The sequence below is a fragment of the Chiloscyllium plagiosum genome, chromosome 3 (assembly GCF_004010195.1).
Source record: "Chiloscyllium plagiosum isolate BGI_BamShark_2017 chromosome 3, ASM401019v2, whole genome shotgun sequence".
Classification (NCBI taxonomy): Eukaryota; Metazoa; Chordata; class Chondrichthyes; order Orectolobiformes; family Hemiscylliidae; genus Chiloscyllium; species Chiloscyllium plagiosum.
Window position 1 is genome coordinate 114,585,533 of NC_057712.1, and position 15,124 is coordinate 114,600,656.

The window sequence follows — 15,124 nt, forward strand, 5'->3', positions numbered from 1 at the left end:
GGTTCAAAATCTTCCTGATTGCTGACTCCTACAGAATTCTCAAAAATGGTAATAGTGTGGTCAAAGAGAGGTTTTAATGCAGATCATGGAATTAGGCTTTAATAGGGATGCAATTTCAGTCATTGGGATATTGAAAGTCAAGGGAACTGTTGTCGGTGATAGGGCAGACCTAAGAGATGTGGTAACAGGGTTTAAAGCAATGCAGAACTGTAGATTAGAGGGAGGAGGAAGGAATGAGGCCATGGGGAGATAGAAAATTGAGAATTTTTAAATGTGGCATTGGAGGAGAGGATCCACTTAGTTTCACAAATACAAGTGACAGCTTACTAGGGCAGTATGATGTGGAATAAGGCTAGCAGTGGTGTAGAGGAGCTGAAATTTATGAAAGGTGGAAAATGGATGATTATCCAGTAGTGTCTTGGGATAGTCTAAGCTGTTGGTAACAAAAGCATGGGTAAGGGTTTTGGCACCCAGGATGGAGATGAACAAAATTACTTGAGTTGGAAGTAAGTGGACTTCTGTGATACAAGGTAGATATGGGATTAGAATATCAACTCCTAAATAAAATGCCAAAACTGGGAGAATTTGATTAGCTAAAATAGTGAGTGGTGAGGGAAATAATCAGTAGTGATTATCAAAGGTTGAGAAGAGTGAAATCCCAATTGGTGAAGATTGCAGCACATCCAAACTGGATGCTGGAAGAAAAAATCTTCGAAGCAGAGAGAGGTCAGGAAAGGTGATGTTCTGATGCACCCGCTGTTGTCTGACTGTGTCCATATACAACTCAGCCTCACACCTTTTGCATGATATTGCTGAGAGGCAGTATTCTGCTGAGAAATTGCAACTTCACTTGGCTGTTCCTTTCAGGGATTTTTGTGACCATACGTGCAGAGGTTACCTGATTATGACTGTGTGTCTCTATGTAAGATTAAAACAAGGCAAGGTCGTTCCATTCAGCTGTGAATGGTGTAAATATATAACTATATGGTTGTTCATTGGACTTCAGCGTGCTGAGAATTTTTTTTTTATTTTGCCTTGCATAATTTATTCCTAGTCCATCTTTGAAGTCCTATTTGTTAATTTTAACATCTAAAAACGATTTAGTCGAGCTAGTGATATGCTATGCAAATTAATATCAGTTAATTTTTAAATGAATCAAAATTGACACCGAGCCAAAGCTGAATTGTATAATTATCTAATGATGAAAATTAAACAAATGCTTGAGATTGAGCCTTTTGAGAATTATATTTGGAACCAGCCCAAACAGATGCGAAGAAAATTCTTCATCTCTGGTTTGAGCATCTTGTGGCATGAAATTGGACAAAGTCTGTTTACTTCTGTGCAATGAACAGGTTGGACCGAAGGGTCTGTTTCCATGCTGTACATCTCTGACTCTATGCTGCACATTCTTAATTAGGTCATAACTATTCTAATTGGAGGCTCGCAGGATAGATAATGTAGAAAAGAGACTCATGATGTGTAGTGAGTGCTTGGGGAAAACTTTTTTTTTGTTGGCACATTAAATTAATGGAAGTTGGAAAGAAGTGGGAAGTGATTCACATGCGGGTGCAGCAGGCAGTAAAGAAGGCACATGACATGTTGACTTTCACAGTAAGAGAATTTGAGTGAAGGATCAGGGTGTTTTGCTGCAATGTGAGACCACTCCTGGAGTATTGTTGCAGTTTTGACTTCCATATCTGAGGAAGGATGTAATGGTTATGGAGGGAGTGCAATGAAGGTTTGCCAAACTGATTCGTCAGTTCGTAAGAAAGATGTACGAAGAGAAACTGGATCAGTTAGGAATATATTCGCAATGTTTAGGAGGCTGAAGGGGAATCTCAAAAACCTATAAAATTCTAACAGCGCTACACTATAAACACAGGAAAGATTTTCCTGATGACCTGGAAGTCCAGAAAGAGGGTCACAGTCTAAAATAGAGTAGGCCAAATACAGACTCCGATGAGGAGAAATTTCTTCACCCAGAGTAGTGAGCCAGTGGAATTCTCAGAAAGCAGTTAAGGCCAAAACCATTGTTTTCCAAGAAGGAATTAGGATATAATTCTTGGGGTTAAATGATCAAAGGGTATGGGGCAACAGTGGAAAATTGGATGATCAGCCATCATCACTTTGAATGGTGGAACAAGTGCGAAAGGGTGAATGGCCTGCTCCTTCTATCTTGTCTATTTATGATTTCTAACTATGCTGTTGTTCACATGAAAATTTTCTGTTTTCCTAGTGTTTTTATGGAGGCTGTAATATTGCAAAAATTAAACGACGCAGCAATACGCTGTCGATGTAATGAAGTACTGAGATTCCATGAGCATTATTATTTCTTTGGATAGACTACACCTCAAAGTTCTGCTTTGCTTCTTAGGGTCTGTGAGTTGTTACAAGGAGGAGCTGTTATGAACAAATCCTACCAGCCGTATGAAGCTCATTTACCTTACCTCCTGCAACTCTTCATTGATCATAATCTGTATGGCATGAACCTTATTCACCTTGCAGCAGTAAAATTCAGAAAAACACAGAAAGGTAAAACAGTCAATTACATTAAAAAAATTATTTTCTAATCATAAGATTGAAAGTTGACAAAATGCAATAACCAATCATTAGTGATATCACTGAAGCTTTTGTTTAAAAAAAAATGTATTTCTCAGTTTGTGTTGGTAAGAATGGGTATCTTTGTTTATAGAGTGCAGTTGGCTGAAGCTAACTGTCTGTACACTTTTGGTTTGGGACAGTGTATGAAGTTGAGCACCCAGAAGCTAATGTCAGTTGGAAAAATTATCAAAATTGGAATGTGGCTGGTATGAAAGTACATGTTTGAAAGCTGCTAGGCAGGTTCAGTCCTTGCCTAATTAAACAGCATTTGTTTTAAGTAAACTTACAGCTCTCTCTCTTACCGCTCATTACCAAATTCTCTTGAGTTAGGAGAACCTGTTGAACCTTTTTCAGGTAATGTGGATAAGTGTGGTTGCACTGAGTACTAAAGGTAACGTAATCAGTAATTGTGCTTTTGTGGTGTCTGACCAATACACTGGCTCAAATTCAGCTTGGTAGTTCTATATCAACCCTTACTTCCACACTTTAAGTTGATCAGAAAAAGATTTTGTAACAACATTGATGAGGCACAGTAATCCTAACATTAACTATTGAGTTTAACCAATTTCTTGCAAGAGATTCCAGATCTTATGCTGGCCTCAGACAGTATAAATAGAGATGGTAGCCTTAAAACTGCAGAGGAGCAAGTTTGCAAATTGGTCATTTTCTTTTGCTAAGTCAGTATGCATCAAAGTACTTTTAGTAGGTTCTGTAAATTGAGAGTTCTGATGTCACACCTGAAGACAGTGTAGGAGACAAAAAAATTAAGGAGATGATAAGGGAACAAAATGGAAGGAGAAATTATAATATCAGTACTGTGGAGGTGGACAGAGTAATGACTAATGATAAGAAAGTAGAAAAATCCATTAAGCGCTGTGCTGAAATTATTTTTTGTGTACTGTAAGATTCCAGTTTATGTGTAACATAGGGAGGTTTCATAAAAGTAGTTTAGTTACATTGTAGTCCTTTTGAAGCAGTTTTTTGAGCAGTTTTGAAATTGCCTAACTTTATGATCTGGCAATCAATTAATATTTAATCTTTGCATCTAGCTTTATGAAATATCAGCCAATCTATCTATGTTCTACAATCCTAACTACAAGAATGGAAAGCCAGTTGGCCAAGCGTAGTTGAAGCCAGTGTGTATTTGATCTTCAGTTTATTTAAACTGAAACATTTACAAACGTCTACCTCCTAACTCTAGCATACCAAAGTTTGTGTATTTTATAAGTACTGAGGTCAGGCCCCAATTAATGTTCACCATCTTGCAATAAAATACAAATGATGCACAATTATCAAGCAGATTATCTCTCTCTTTGAGGCAAGTCCTTGGAGGAAGAAAACTACTATGGCTCAGTGTTTAAAAAAATTGTGTAAAAGCATGTTTACTGCAGTTTGACTTGCATTTGCTTACTATGTGTCCAGTTCAAAGAGATTTGGTTTTTCACCATAGGTGACCAACATGGAGAATGCCTTCCTGAACAAACTGGTTTAGAATTGAGCAACACCAATATCAAAGAGAATGAAAAGTCTTGGAAAAGCCCCATCTCCACCAAGTCTAAGGGATCACCAGCATCAACAGAGAAGTCCTTTACCTGTTCCTTTGTAAGATGGGAGGAAAATGACCTACCAAGGTTAGCCAGGAACAAATATTTTGGCTTTCACTTTTTTTTTAAATTCGAAACTCTACTTTCAGATGTAGGTTTGCCCATATTCCGATTCCAGTATTGACTTTTTTACATGGGTAAAATGTTATATTTGTCTATTTTAAAGCTGGGCATGGTGGTGTAGTGGGTTTTGTTAAGAGTCTAGTAATCCAGTGACGTGATGAAATTCTAATGTATCCAGTGGGAAGACTCCAATTCAGTGAAATATTTTCAGAAATAAAATAATTGTATTATAGTAATAACTAATTTTGGCCTGTTGGTTTGACTACCACTAGCTTCCCACTCCCCAGTGCAAAGATTATTTTATTTATTTTTTCATTATACAAACCCCTCCGTAGCATTATCCAGATATCCATAGCTGCTGTTCTGACTTCATGCTTACACTTTTCACTGTTTTAGCTATGCCCGTCTGCACAGGCCCACTTCTTCTCTCCTTGCTCAGTGTTTAATGCCAGTGCTTTCAGCTGTCATGGCCCTGTGTGCAAAAGTTCTGTTCCCTTTCTGTCTCATTACATTTGTCTCCATGGTTTACTACCTATATCTTACAATGGCATGTTTCAATCTCGTCTTTGACCACTTATCCAATTTTTCTTTCTCTCATTTCTTTACCGGTACTTCTTTTCAATTCTACCTATTCTTACCCTGCTTTTCTTTTAAATGAAATAGTAAGTACCTTTGCTGTGTTAAAGGCATTTTACTGATGCAATTTACCCAAGAACTGTTTGGCATTTGGCATTTGATGTCACTTTGGAGGATACTGGGCAAGATCTAACTCCATTTCACCTCAATGAACGTATCTTCTACAATCCATAACTTTTTTTTAACTTCGGCCTATGCTCAGCAACTGATTACAAAACATTTAGTTGAGTTGCTGTACCAAGCCAGAAGTGGGAGATCTGTAAAGTTGTGCCAATAAGCAACTTGATCAAGAATGTTGTCAATATAATAATGTATATAGTTTATAGAACAGGAAGAGGAGTAGACCATTCAGCCAACTGTGGATTATGATTGCCTGTTACTCGCCCTATTCCCATAAACCTGTATGTCATTGCTCATCAAAAATCTACCATCTATACCATAAATGTACTCAGACTGAGCTTCCACAGCTGTCTGGGATAAAGAATTCCAAAGGTTCACAACCCTGCAAGTTATTTCTCCGCCTCACACGTAAGTGGCATCCTATTAAATTTATGTTGTGTTCCCCCAGTCCTAAGTTTGCCAAGTGGGAATTACTTCCAAATATCCTATCTATTCCTTCAAGTATTTTGTAAGTTTTAATAAAATCACCACCATGGTTTTCCCAATCTCACTTCACAGGACAGTCTTGTCATCCCAGGAACAAATCTGACGAATTTTCATTATACTGCCTCTGTGGTAATATCTTTCCTGAGAGACTATAACTGCAGAGTATTCTAGGTGCCAGCTAACCAAACTCCTGTACATTTAATACAAGACTTCATTGCACCTGCATGCAAGTCCTTTTGCAAAAAGGCAAACATTCCGTTAACTTTCCTAATAGCTTGCTATACCTTCATTATCAAATTGCCGTCAGTGACTCATTGATCAGACATCTAATTCGCTTTTACATGTCTACACTTTCCAATCTCTTTCCACTTAACCTGTTCTTTTCCCACATTATATTCCATTGCACATTCTTTTCTATTCATTTAACCTGTCCAAATCCCCCTGAATCTGCTTTACGTCTTTCTCCACGCATACTCCCACATAGCTTTGTGTCGTCCACAAATTTGGAAATATTAAATTAGGTCCCCAATTCTAAAATCATTGATTTGGTTTGTGAACAATTGGGGCGAAGTACTGATCTGTGCAATACCCCACTAGTTACAACCTGCCAACGTGAGAATGACACATTTATTCCTACTGTTTCCTGTCTGCCTTCCGATTTGTTAATCCACACCAGTACTTTTAATTGCATGTTTTGATTTTTTTTTTCCAACCAGCTTCCCCTGGAAGACTTAACAAAAGCCTTTTAAAGTTCGAAGTAAGCTACACTTATTGCACTCTATCAATTTTATTGCTAGCATCTTCAAAGCAGCTAAGTTTGTCCAACACCATTTGCCATTTGCAAATCCATGCTGCCTATGGCCAGTCAGATCATGTTCATTCAGTATCTTTTTACCCTATCCTTTTTAATAGGTTCTTGCATTTTCCTGCCAGTGATGTAAGGCTGACTGTTCTGTAGTTCCCAGTTTTTTCTCTCTCTCCCTGTGAGTGACATTTGCTACCTTCCAATCTGCAGGAACCATTCTAGAATTTAGTAAGGTAATCAAGAACGCATCAACTATGTCTGTAACCACTTCCTTCAACACTCTCTGGGTTGAAGACCATCAGGTCCTGGCAGATTTTTCAATTTCAGCCTAATTACTTTCTCCATTATAATCTTAATAATGCTCATTTCTTTGAACCTCTCATTCTCCACTTGAATTTCTAGTTTTAGGAGATCCGTTATCTTCCTCGATGAAAGCAGACACAAAGTAATCTTTTAGCTTCTCTGCTACTTCTGTTGCCTATTATAAATTATGTTCATTTTTGTTTTAGACAATCGTTTCCTTTTTATATACTTGAGATTTGAATTTTTGTTTCTGCTCAATTGTATTCATATTTCAATCACACTTTTCCTTTCAGTTCCTTGGTCCTCCTTTGTTATATTTTATAAACCTCCCAGTCCTCAATTATGTTTTCTAACAGCTTTATAAGCCCTTCTTCTTTAGTCTTGTGTACTACAGTGTGGAAACAGACCCTTTGGTCCACGTAGTCCATGCTGACCATGTTCCTAAACTAAACTGGTCCTACTTGTCTGCATTTGACCTATATCCCTCAAATCTTTCCTAATCATGTACTTATCCAAATGTCTTTTGAATGTTGTAACTGTACCTATATCCAATACTTCCTCTGGCAGTTCATTCCATACATGAACCAATTTGTTTAACAAATTAAAAAGTTGTCCTCATGTCCTTTTTTTTGTGTGGTAAAAACTTTCTTTTCTCGCCTTCAAAATATGTTCCCGAGTTTTGAACTCTCCCTCCCTCTGGAAAAAGATCCTCACTATTCACCTTATCTATGCCCCTCACAGTTTTATAAACCTCCTTATAAGGTCACCCCTTAACGTCCTAGGGTTTCTAGTGAAAACAATCTCAGCCTGTTTAACCAATCTTAAAACTCAAACCTCCATTTCTGGCAGAATTCTGGTTTTAAACAAAAAATTTCTGAATCCTCTGCAATTTAATAATATCCTCCAGAAGAGGCTTCACCATGTCCTGTGCAAGCTCAACATGAAATCCCAATTCCTATACTCAAAGGTCTGAGAAATGAAGACCAGAGTGCTAAAAGCCGCCTTAACCACCCTGTCTAGCTGTGATGCTAATTTCAAAGAATTATGTAGCTGAATCCCAAAGTGTCTCTGTTCTACAACTCTATCCAGGTCACGCTCATTAATTATAAAAGTCCTGTCCTTGTTTGTTTTTTGGGGTTTTGCTCCTTGAAGAAATGTATAGGTCTAAGTCTTTGTAGACTACCAGTTGCCTATGTACAGTCATGCCTTTTAACATATTTTCTCAAACAGCGTCAGCTAATTTGTGCCTTATGCCTTCATAACTTCCTTTTATTCAAATTTAACACCCTTTTTCGCGCGCACTGTCGCCCGCGCTCTCCCCCGCGCTCTGTCGCCCGCGCTCTCCCCCGCGCTCTGTCGCCCGCGCTCTCCCCCGCGCTCTGTCGCCCGCGCTCTCCCCCGCGCTCTGTCGCCCGCGCTCTCCCCCGCGCTCTGTCGCCCGCGCTCTCCCCCGCGCTCTGTCGCCCGCGCTCTCCCCCGCGCTCTGTCGCCCGCGCTCTCCCCCGCGCTCTGTCGCCCGCGCTCTCCCCCGCGCTCTGTCGCCCGCGCTCTCCCCCGCGCTCTGTCGCCCGCGCTCTCCCCCGCGCTCTGTCGCCCGCGCTCTCCCCCGCGCTCTGTCGCCCGCGCTCTCCCCCGCGCTCTGTCGCCCGCGCTCTCCCCCGCGCTCTGTCGCCCGCGCTCTCCCCCGCGCTCTGTCGCCCGCGCTCTCCCCCGCGCTCTGGCTCTGTCGCAGTGTGGACTGACGTCTAGCTAATCCTTCTTCAGAAGATGTCGTGTAGTTGTTCCATGACGTCCTTCCCCCGGCACCAGGGGGACACCATAGCACCCTAAGGTCACGTTTACTGCCACAAAAAACTTATTTAATCACTGTCAATGGAAATCAATATAACCGTTGTTTATTCTTGCTGCTTTTTCATGTGTTTTGATTTTGTTTTTTTGTTAATGCACTAAAGATTGACAGGCAAATAGTGATCCAGTATTTGACTAGGTGGAGTTCATAATGTGGATGTGATTGCAGTGTGTGGAAAGTGGCATTTGAGGCAGAATGTTGGACAGCACCCTATATGATGACATTGGATGAGTTATTCAGTGCCCTTTGAATTAATGGACGTCGGAAAAGATTCCTATCCAACTATTATTGGGACATGTATGATTTGGAGTATCTAAAGGCGTCTGGAGATGAGAAGCACTGTTTTTATTATTTTGATTTTTCACCATCTCCCACCAGCTGTCTGTTTTGAAAGTTAAGGTTCATTCTTCAATTCAGATATGTTTATTAACTTAATAAGCAGAACCCGTGATTATAAATTTATGATGCCTGCAAGAGACATGGACTGCATTTGGTCAGCTTTCACTAATGCCAGAGAATATGACTGCAGTTTTATTGAAAATATTAAAATAGTCTTTTTTGCAATGCATTAATAACTCTTGGTTATATTACAGTTCTTTAGTTCTTCAGGACATTGATCGGCAGAGCACTTGTGAACTTGAGGTAGATGCTGTTGCAGCTGATATAATAAATCGTTCTGAAATTGAAGGTAACTTTTTAAAATTCTGAGATTAATGTTAATGTGTTTTCTAGCATTCTTCTATGCTAATCTCTGTGAAATTTGTATCTTTATGAAACAATTTTATGCTGAATGTGTTTGATATGCAATAGCTGGTCATAGAGCTTTTTTGTGAAATGTGGGTTACGAATGAGTGATGACCTTCTAGAGATTTCTAAAATTATAAGAGGCATGGATAGGGTAAATATCCAAAGTCTTCTCCCTGGGGTGGGGGAGTTCAGAGCTAGAGGGCATAAGTTTAGGATGAGGGGGAAAAATTTAAAAGGGACCTGAGGGCCAACTTTTTCATGCAGAGGGTGGTGTATGTATGGAATGAGCTGCCAGACGAAGTGGTGGAGGCTGATACAAGTACAGCATTTAAAACTCCTCTGGATGGGTATATGAATAAGAGAGCTTTAGAGCGATATGGGCCGAGTGCTGGTGAATGAGACTAGATTGATTCGGGATATCTGGTCGGCATGGACAAGTTGGAGTGAAGGGTTTTTTTTTGTGCTGTACATTTTTGACTCTATGACTTGCCTTCAGTCACCGCAATCTCAAATTGTTCAGAAATTGAAGGTAATTTTTTAAAAACTGAGATGAATATTAATGCATTTTCTACTATGCTAATCTGTGAAATTTGATTTATGTTGAAACAGTATGAAATTTGTATCTTTATGAAACAATTTTATGTTGAATTTGGTTGATGTGTAATAGCTAGTCTCACAGCTTTTTTGTGGAATTTGGATGTCATTGGCTAGGCCAACATTTTAGAATCGTAGAATCCCTACAATGCAGATTGAGGCCATTTGGCTCATTTGAGTCTGTATCAACCCTCTGAAGGGCACCCCACCAAATCCACCAGCCTTGGTGTGTTGCTGCAATGTATTTTGCAGATACAAGTGGAGAGAGTTCCGTCACATTCCTGACTTGTCTTATTCAATGTGCACAATGGTTGGGCAGATGAGTTACCACAGAATTTCCAGTCTCAGCCTGCTGTTTCAGTTGCAGCATGCATATGACTGGTCCAGTTGGAGTTGACGGCCTAGTGGTATTCCCACTGATCTGTTAATCCAGAGACCCACCATGTTCTGTCAACCCAGGTTTGAATCCTGCCGCAGTAGGTGGTGGAATGCAAATTCAATGTTGTTTTTTAAATATCTAGAATATAAGAGTCCACTGATGACCATGAATCCATTGTTGATTGTCAGAGAAAAACCCATCTGGTTCACAAATATCCATTTTAGGAAAAAAACACACAGTAATCTGGTTTACTCTTAAATGCCCACTGCACAATTAGGGATAGGCAACAAATACTGGCCTAGCCAGCAATGCTCTTATCCCAGAAATTAATTTTTTTAAAGTTGATAATGGGAGATTCAGTGATGGGAAGACAGAGGGATGTGACTAACTGGACCCCAGCTAGTAAATGTCACAGGAAAGTTAGATTATTTCTCATTGACATTTGCATGGTGCAAATAATAGTATTTGTCACCTTTATTAGCCCAAGCCTTGACATTTGTACAAGTCATACTGCCTATGGACATGACTGTTTGTTTCAGTATCTGAGAATTTGCAAATAGTGCGAAACATTGTGCAATCATCAGCGAACAACCTCAACAATCTGACCTCATCTTGGAGATAAGATTATTGATGAAGCTACTGAAAGTGGTTGGCCTACCTGAGGAGCTCCAGCAGTGATGCCTGGGATTGCTATGACTTTAGAATTTTGTATCAGCGTCTACTGAGGAGAAGGACATGGAAGATTTAGAATGTTGGGAAGTGGATGGTGACATCTTGAAAAATCTCCATATAGCAGAGGAGGTGCTGGATGTCTTAAAACGTGTTAAGGTGGATAAATTCCCAGGACCTGATCAGATGTTCACTAAAGATCTGGTAAGATAGGAAAGTGATTGCTGGGCACCTTGCTGAGATACTTGTCAGTGATAGTCAGAGATGAGGTGCCTGAAGTCTGGAGGTTGGCTAACGTGCTGCCACTATTTGAAAAAGGTGGTAAGGAAAAGCCAAGGGACTACAGAATAGTGAGCCTGACATCTGTGATGGGCAAGTTGTTGGAGGCAATCCTGAGGGACAGGATTTATATGTATTTGGAAAGAGAAGAAGTGATTAGGGATAGTCAACATAGCTTTGTGTAAGAAAAAAAATTTACCAAACTGGATTGAGTATTTTTGAAGAAGTAATGAAGAGGATCAATGAGGGAGGAGTGGTGGATGTGATCTGTATGGACCTCAGTAAGGTGTTTGACACAGTTCCTTATAGTAGACTGGTTAGATCTTATGGAATACAAGGAAAACGAGCCATTTGGATACAGAACTGCCTTGAAGATAGACAGGGTGGTGGTGGAGAGTTGTTTTTTCAGATTGGAGGCCTGTGACCAGCGGTGTGCCACAAGGATTGGTGCAGGATCCACTGCTTTTCATCATTTATATGAATGACTTAGATTTGAACATAGGAGGTATAGTTAATAAGTTTGCAAGCAACACCAAAATTGGAGGGGTAGTGACCGTGAAAAAGTTACCTCCCAGAGTACAATGGGTTCTTATTCAGATGGGCAGGTGGGATGAGGAGTGGCACATGGAGTTTAATTTAAATAAATGAGGTTCTGCATTTTGGAAAGGCAAATCAGGGTAGCACTTATACACCTTTTAATGGTAAGGACTTGGAGTGTATGCCCAAAACGTCGATTCTCCTGCTCCTTGGCTGCTGCCTGACCTGCTGGGCTTTTCCAGTACCCCACACTTAGCTTGGGGAGAGCTGCTGAACAAAGATGTTGGAGTTCAGGTTCATAGTTCCTTGAAAGTGGAGTTCCAGCTGGATAGGATAGTGAAGAAGGTATTTGGTATGCTATTCTTTATTGATCAGAACATTGAGTATAGAAGTTGAGCAATCATGTTGCGGCTTTGCAGACATTGGTTAGATCACTTTTGGAATATTGTGTGCAATTCTGGTCTCCCTCCTCTAGGAAGGATGTTGTGAAACTTGAAAGGGTTCAGAAAAGATTTAGAAGGATGTTGCCAGGGCTGGAAGTTTTGAGCTATAGGGAGATTAATAAAATTATAAAATTATCTCTGACTTTTCTTCTGTCACCACAATCATCTTCCTTTGTTCTAACTATGAAGGTAACCCGTCAACAGTTTTGCCCCTCTTTCCCATTATCTCCAGTTTTGCTAGGACTTCTTGATGCTGTAACTTAGTCAAATATTGCTTTGATGTCAAAACGTCAATCCCCTCCTGAAGTTGAACTCTTTAGTCCATGAGGTGAAAAAAAAATGACCCTGACAGAACCCAAGAGTGTCAGCGGACGGGTTATTCATTTGCAAGTACTACTTGACAGCACTGTCGACAGTCCTTACCATCTCTTTGCTAATTGTGAGTGGACTGAAGGGGTGGAAATCCAGTTTGAATTTGTCCTGCATTTTGAGCAGGACATACTTGGCCAGTTTTCCACCTTGTCAGTAATAGGCCATCATAAGGATTAAGTGCTGTATTTAATTCTTAAGTTGAATACCTACATAGTCATAGGAATGTACAGCACAGAAACAGGCCCTTCGTCCAACTCGTCCATGCCGACCAGATATCCTAACCTAATCTAGTCCCATTTGCCAGCACTTGGCCCACATCCCACCAATTCCTTCCTATTCATATACCCATCCAGATGCCTTTTTAAATGTTGAAATTGTACAAGCCTCCACCACTTCCTCTGGCAGCTCATTCTATATACACACACCCTCTGCTTGAAAAAGTTGCCCCCTCATGTCCCTTTTATGCCTTTCCCCTCTCGCCCTAAACCTATGCCCTCTAGTTCTGGACTCCCCCCACCCCAGTGAAAAGACTTTGTCTATTTATCCCATCCATGCACCTCATGATTTTATAAATCTCTAAGGTCAACCCTCTGCCTCCAACGCTCCAGGGAAAAACAGCCCCAGCCTCTTCAGTATCTCCGTATAGCTCCAAACCTCTAATCCTGTCAACATCCTTGTAAATCTTTTCTGAACCCTTTCAAGTTTCACAACATCCTTCCGATAGGAAAGCGACCAGAATTGCGCACACTGTTCCAAAGTGAACCAAGTGTCTGTTGTAATACACAGCTGGGGTCCAGTTGGCTTTGGAACAGGAATGTTTGACTATTTTCCATTTTTTGTTTTTAGCTCAGATTGGCCGAAACCCTGGCTTGCAGGCCATCTGGGATGATGAGAAACAGCGTCGTCGTGAGAACAATATGCCCTCTCAGATTGAGTCACCTGATTCACAAGGTAACTGTTTTACAGCTGCACAACTTTCTGGGACTAGTTGTGGAAAAGGATAAGCCTTCCACTTAAATTTCAAGTTCTTAATTGGAGAAAAGCAAAGTTTAATAGTACGAGACAACTTTCAAAAGTTGATTGGAGCAGACCCTTTGCAGGTAAAGAGATGTCTAATAAGTGGGAAGTTTTCAAAAGTGTGATAATGAGAGTTCAGAGGCATAACATTCCCTTTAGAGTGAAAGGCAAGACTGGTAAAATTAGGGAACAATGGATGAATAAAGATATTGAAGTTCTAGTCAAGAATAAAAATGAATCATATTAAATTTAGACAACTGGATTCAAATTAATCTCTTGAAGAGTATAAAGTGCGAAGGGCATTTTTCAGGGAAAAAGAGGGTGTATGAGAGCCTTGATAATCCAAGGAGATTATACAAGTGCAAATAAGAGCAACGAGAGAGAGAGAAAAAGGTCCCTTTAAAGATAGAGGTCATCTTTGTTTGGATGGGAGAGATATTAACTGAATATTTAAAGGAATATTCACATTAGTTGTTATAGTGCAGAAGAAATGGAGGCTAGAAAACTAAAACGTATGGATATTTTGAAAACCGTTCATCTTGCAGAAGAGGAAGAGCTGAAGGTCTTAGAAAACACTAAAGAGAGAGAAATCTTCAAAACTTGATCTCGTTTATCTCTGTGTTGTGGGAAGTTAGGGAAGAATTTGCAGGGCCCCAAGCAGAAACTTGTATATCATCTATAACCATGGGTGGGGTGCTGGAGGAATGGAGAGTGGCTAATGTGCCTTTATTTAAGAGGGGCTGTAAAGAGAAGCCTGGGAACTATAGATCTGTGAATATGACATTGGTGGTGGATTCTCAAAGATAGGTTTTTTTTGTGCATTTGGAGACACAAGGAATGATTTAGGGATAGTCGGTGTGGTTTTGTGAAAGGGAAATGATGTCGAACAGACATCACTGAATTTTTTGAGCAAGTAACCAAACAATTGAGGGCAGAGTGGTAAATGTTGTTTTACGTGAACTTTAGTAAAGCTTTTCATAAAGGTTCTGTTAGGTAGATCAAATGTGATTTAGGTGAGCTTACTAGTTAGATATAAAATTGGCTTCATAGTCGGAGACAGAGTGGAGGTGGTGGGCATTTGTTTTGGACTAGAGGCCTTTGACCAATGGTGCTCCACAAGGATCTGTACTGGGTGCACTTTTGTTTGTCATTTATATAAATGATCTGGATGAGAAAATAGGAGGCATGGTTAGAGAGTTTGTGGGTGACATCAAAATTGGTGGTTTAGTGGACAGTGAAGACGAATATCTTAGACTACAGAAGGATCTTGATCAGTTGGCTCAGTGGGTTGAGGAGGGTAGGTGGAGTGTAATTTGGATAAATGTAAGGTATTGAATTTTGGTAAAACAAACAAGGACAGGGCTTGCACAGTAAATAGTCGGTCCCTGAATAGTATTGTAGAACCAAGGCCTTTGCGTTACAAAACCGTAATTCTGTGAAATTCCTGTAACAGGTCGACAGAGTGGTCAAGAAGGTGTTCATGCTTGTCTTCATCATTCAGACCTTTGGAGTATAGGAGTTGGGATGTCGTGTTGAGGTTGTGTAGGGTATTGGTGTGGCCTCAACTGGAATACTTTGTGCAGTTCTGGTTGTCCTTTTAGAGGGAAGATATTAAACTGG

At 40.2% G+C, this 15,124-nt stretch overlaps 1 protein-coding gene across 1 annotated transcript in view; it reads left to right on the plus strand.

Moving 5' to 3' along the window:
- Nucleotides 1-15,124, plus strand: part of rev3l (REV3 like, DNA directed polymerase zeta catalytic subunit) — a 203,894-nt gene that overhangs the window by 76,572 nt on the left and 112,198 nt on the right. Inside the window, exons 5-8 of the mRNA XM_043687151.1 lie at nucleotides 2,375-2,532; nucleotides 4,052-4,232; nucleotides 9,061-9,155; nucleotides 13,334-13,438. Coding sequence (XP_043543086.1) covers nucleotides 2,375-2,532; nucleotides 4,052-4,232; nucleotides 9,061-9,155; nucleotides 13,334-13,438 — 539 coding nt within the window. The remainder of the gene's footprint in view (nucleotides 1-2,374; nucleotides 2,533-4,051; nucleotides 4,233-9,060; nucleotides 9,156-13,333; nucleotides 13,439-15,124) is intronic.